The sequence below is a fragment of the Scardinius erythrophthalmus genome (genome assembly GCF_964197995.2).
Source record: "Scardinius erythrophthalmus genome assembly, chromosome: 9".
NCBI lineage: Eukaryota > Metazoa > Chordata > Actinopteri > Cypriniformes > Leuciscidae > Scardinius > Scardinius erythrophthalmus.
The window spans coordinates 4,125,951-4,130,950 of NC_138229.1; the positions used below are offsets into that span (position 1 = coordinate 4,125,951).

At 38.1% G+C, this 5,000-nt stretch overlaps 1 protein-coding gene across 1 annotated transcript in view; it reads left to right on the plus strand.

Annotated features, from left to right (window-relative positions):
• Positions 1-5,000, plus strand: part of twsg1a (twisted gastrulation BMP signaling modulator 1a) — a 13,467-nt gene that overhangs the window by 4,118 nt on the left and 4,349 nt on the right. The window contains exon 3 of the mRNA XM_081375207.1: positions 4,322-4,421. Within this exon, the coding sequence (XP_081231333.1) occupies positions 4,322-4,421 (100 nt within the window). The remainder of the gene's footprint in view (positions 1-4,321; positions 4,422-5,000) is intronic.

Here is a 5,000-nt window from a genome sequence, read left to right on the forward strand (position 1 = left end):
TCTCTAGGTGGGGCAGCTGAGGTTGTTTTAGTCACACATGAGTGCTTTGTGGGGCAAGGCAGCACACGTCCCGTCCGCTCAGAGCACTTTCACAAACACACACACTTTCCCCTGTCTGAACAGCCCTTCCCCGGGACCTCACTCGCAGCTCAAGAGAAAATAACAGCTCACTGTAACAAACAGAACTGGCAGCTGTGGTTGCCAGGATAAAAAATACAGTAAAAAATTTAACTACCTGTAAATTTTACAATTTAAAACTGTATTAGAAATTTCCGGAAGTATAAACGCCATTCAATTTCTCATATAGGGAAATTGATTTTGAACTATAACTTACACTCACCTAAAGGATTATTAGGAACACCTGTTCAATTTCTCATTAACGCAATTATCTAATCAACCAATCACATGGCAGTTGCTTCAATGCATTTAGGGGTGTGGTCCTGGTCAAGACAATCTCTTGAACTCCAAACTGAATGTCAGAATGGGAAAGAAAGGTGATTTAAGCAATTTTGAGCGTGGCATGGTTGTTGGTGCCAGACGGGCCGGTCTGAGTATTTCACAATCTGCTCAGTTACTGGGATTTTCACGCACAACCATTTCTAGGGTTTACAAAGAATGGTGTGAAAAGGGAAAAACATCCAGTATGCGGCAGTCCTGTGGGCGAAAATGCCTTGTTGATGCTAGAGGTCAGAGGAGAATGGGCCGACTGATTCAAGCTGATAGAAGAGCAACTTTGACTGAAATAACCACTCGTTACAACCGAGGTATGCAGCAAAGCATTTGTGAAGCCACAACACGCACAACCTTGAGGCGGATGGGCTACAACAGCAGAAGACCCCACCGGGTACCACTCATCTCCACTACAAATAGGAAAAAGAGGCTACAATTTGCACGAGCTCACCAAAATTGGACAGTTGAAGACTGGAAAAATGTTGCCTGGTCTGATGAGTCTCGATTTCTGTTGAGACATTCAGATGGTAGAGTCAGAATTTGGCGTAAACAGAATGAGAACATGGATCCATCATGCCTTGTTACCACTGTGCAGGCTGGTGGTGGTGGTGTAATGGTGTGGGGGATGTTTTCTTGGCACACTTTATGCCCCTTAGTGCCAATTGGGCATCGTTTAAATGCCACGGCCTACCTGAGCATTGTTTCTGACCATGTCCATCCCTTTATGACCACCATGTACCCATCCTCTGATGGCTACTTCCAGCAAGATAATGCACCATGTCACAAAGCTCGAATCATTTCAAATTGATTTCTTGAACATGACAATGAGTTCACTGTACTAAAATGGCCCCCACAGTCACCAGATCTCAACCCAATAGAGCATCTTTGGGATGTGGTGGAACGGGAGCTTCGTGCCCTGGATGTGCATCCCACAATTCTCCATCAACTGCAAGATGCTATCCTATCAATATGGGCCAACATTTCTAAAGAATGCTTTCAGCACCTTGTTGAATCAATGCCACGTAGAATTAAGGCAGTTCTCAGTTCATTAAGGCGAAAGGGGGTCAAACACAGTATTAGTATGGTGTTCCTAATAATCCTTTAGGTGAGTGTATAAACCTTTAAAGACTGTGAGCCACGAGGTTGTTAATCGATAGTTATTTCAGCTTATTTTTAAATAATTGTGTTTAACAGTGGAATTCCTGGTGAAAAACTGGTAACACTTTACTTTACAGTGTCCTTGTTACATATGTTACATGCACTTACCATAGTAATAACAGTAAATTATGCATAATTACATGCAACTAACCCTCAACCAAATCCTAATCCTACCCTAACCCTATAGTAATTACATGTAGTTAATTAATATTACTCAGTACTTAAATATATAATTACACTGTAACAATGACACCTTAAAATAAAGTGTAACCAAAAAACTACATTACCCATGATGCTGTACAGAAAAAATCCACCAATCAGAGAGTTGAAAAAAGTAACATGTGCCAAAATAGCTCTTTAGCTCCGCCCACTCCAATGAAGCACTGCGAATAATGAATCTCCGGACACACAAAATATTTTGATATAAACTTAAAATGTAAAAAGACTTTTTTTTAAATCCTTATGGGGAAAATGAATGGAAGAAATACTTCCGAAACCAGCACCGCTGAAAAAGTGCGCAGGCGCTGTTGCACTGTTTACAAAAATAACACTCGAGACCGGTGTGTCGCGCAGGCGTCTCTCATTAGCATTAGCTCCAGTGTCCTCGCTCCGCTCCCACGGCTCTCGGCTCCGCCCTGCTTGACTCCCCTGAGTCCCGTCGGATTTTTTTCCATCGGCTGTTGAGATGAAGATGACATGATTCCATTCTCATTTACGGTGTCATCAAGCTACGTTTTGAATAAGAGACCTCTAGTGGCGAAACTTACATACTGTGCCTTTAACAAAGATTTAGTTTTTTCTCATGTTGTTCCAAACTTGCATGCTGTTTTTTTCCCTGCTTAACACAATATATATATATATATAATTTTTTTTTTTTTTTTTTTTTAAGAGGACTTGAAATAGTGCCCAATCTGCATGAACTACACATGTGGAGCTTGTCAGCCGTCGGCACTATTAACTGTTTGTGAGGAAAAAGCTGCATGAAGATTCTTCATAAGTTCTCTTTTTGTGTTCCACTGAAAAAAATAATGGCATACAGGAGAGTAAATAATGACAGAATTTTCATTTGTAAGCGAACGAGTCGTTTAATTATAGAGATGTTTTTCCTCCTGGAGAGCCAGGGAAGAGAGGAGGAGTGAATGTCAGCCGGTTGAGGACTGAGCGGAAGAGAACCGCAGGTGTTCACAGTCCAATGAATTCCATTGTGCATACTTTACCAAGAATGTAGGCATTTATGTATTTATTTATGTAATAATATTACTTTATAACTGTCAGCCTAATAAATGAACAGTGAGAACTATATGAGAACTAAAAAATAACTAATTAATCACATTTTGTTATGTAATTAATCACGATCAATCACACCTAAAATCGCAGCTGAAGTTTTTAATATATTTTTATGCTGTAATATTTCACGTTGAATCTCCAAAATAATGTAGAAACAAGATAAAGATTATATTTTAAATATTTGTTTAATCACATTTTTTCACGATTTTTATTTATTTATTTTTTATCAAGCTTATATGTTTATGTTCACTTATTCCACTTTAATGGCAATGAAAATTACCTATTAATTGTCATTAAAGTGAAATTACTGACCTTAAATATATGAGCTTGATAAAAATACTCATTTTAGAAGAAAATTTCAGATGGCACTTAGAGGCTTTTGCATCTGAAGTCTTCATATATATATATATATATATATATATATATATATATATATATATATATAAGAAAGTATTTATTCATTCATTAAATAAATACATTTTATTTAAGTGACTGGCTCTTCGTACATTAGCTTTGATAACTGATATTAGTTGGATCCCAATTGACCAGTGACTTTATTGAATCTTGCAGACGTTATCAGGCATTATAGTCATGGGAAGCTGGTGACTGTTCCTTCATTTCCCAGCTGGGCAGAATCATCTCCTTCTCAAAGGAATCTGTGGCACAGCATGAGTTTAGTGAGGCTGTGTTCGTACAGGTTGTGCTTCAGTGTCTCGAACTGAAGTAAACAGAGCTTTTATGGCTTTTATGCTGTTTGGCTCGATCATTCTTTTAAGGAATGCATGAAAATCACACACGCAATTCCCCCAACTAAAGAGGACTGAGCAGGGATCGGGAATTGTCTGGGCTTGTTTCTTTTGGAAGTATCTGGGCCACGTGTGTTTTCAGGTATTGGGTTTTCTGTAGTTTTTTCTTTTGTAACTTTCTTTCTGTTTAATGGCACACACACACACACACACACACACACACACACACACATCTGGAAGTTGACCTCTTCCTCGCAACTGCTGGCAAAACACGAAACGCAGAGAGCCAAATGTGTGTGTCTGTGTTCTCCTTCATTCAGCTGGCTGCTGTTTTCTCTGTAATTATAACTCTAAATGTGTCCCAGGTTTCGGTCACTCTTTTTCCCCTCTCCGCTGGGGCATTTGACGGGTTTTTTTCCAGCGTGGAACAGTTTGCAGCTCTGTTTCTTTTCAGCCTGGTGTTATTTCTCATGTTTGCGTATGCTTTGTCTCGTTGGGTGGTTTGCTTTTAACTGTTACAGCTGAAAGATCTTGATGTTTCCGTCAAGACTCACAGGTCTCTAAAGCACATGTGTTTGGTGATCATGTTTATGTAAGCCAGACTTCCTCAACGTCATGTCATTTTTTCCCCTTGTATGTTTACCTTTCATAATGTATATTTTGTGTGTGTGTGTGTGCAGGGTCTTTGTCAGTGCCGGCCGACGGAGGGGAACTGTTCGTGCTGTAAAGAGTGTATGCTGTGTTTGAGCTCTCTCTGGGAGGAGTGCTGCGACTGTGTCGGTGAGTTTCAAATCAATACCCAATCATAACTCACAAATCTCACAACTGGTCCATGTACAATATTTGATCCCCCTGCCTTCTGGCCGTAGGTATAGGTTACCGATGTGTAGAAAGGCCAGGTATAGTAAGAGTTTTGTTCCTGTATCTATACAAGCTCTAAATACATAGGAAATCGGCCATTGATACGTCACGTATGCTCTCTCATTTCTTTCTTTTTTTTTTTTTTTTTTTTATGGTATTATGATATGTTGTTAATTTAACATGTTATGTGTGTTTGTGTTATGTACGGATCTACAGTGGAAACAAATTTCCTCTCGAGGACAAATAAAAATCTATCTACAAGAACATTTAAAACTATTATTTTATTTTATTATATTTTATTTTATTAATTTAGATTACTTTAAATCAATCAAAATTTAAATGATAAAATAAATAATGCATATAAAATTGACCAAATATATTCCACAATTGGTTCATTTATATATGCATTATATTTTGAATTTGATTTTATTTATAATTCAGTTTAATTTTGATTGATATAAGAATACAATCAAGTAAAATAAAACAAAAAATCTAAAG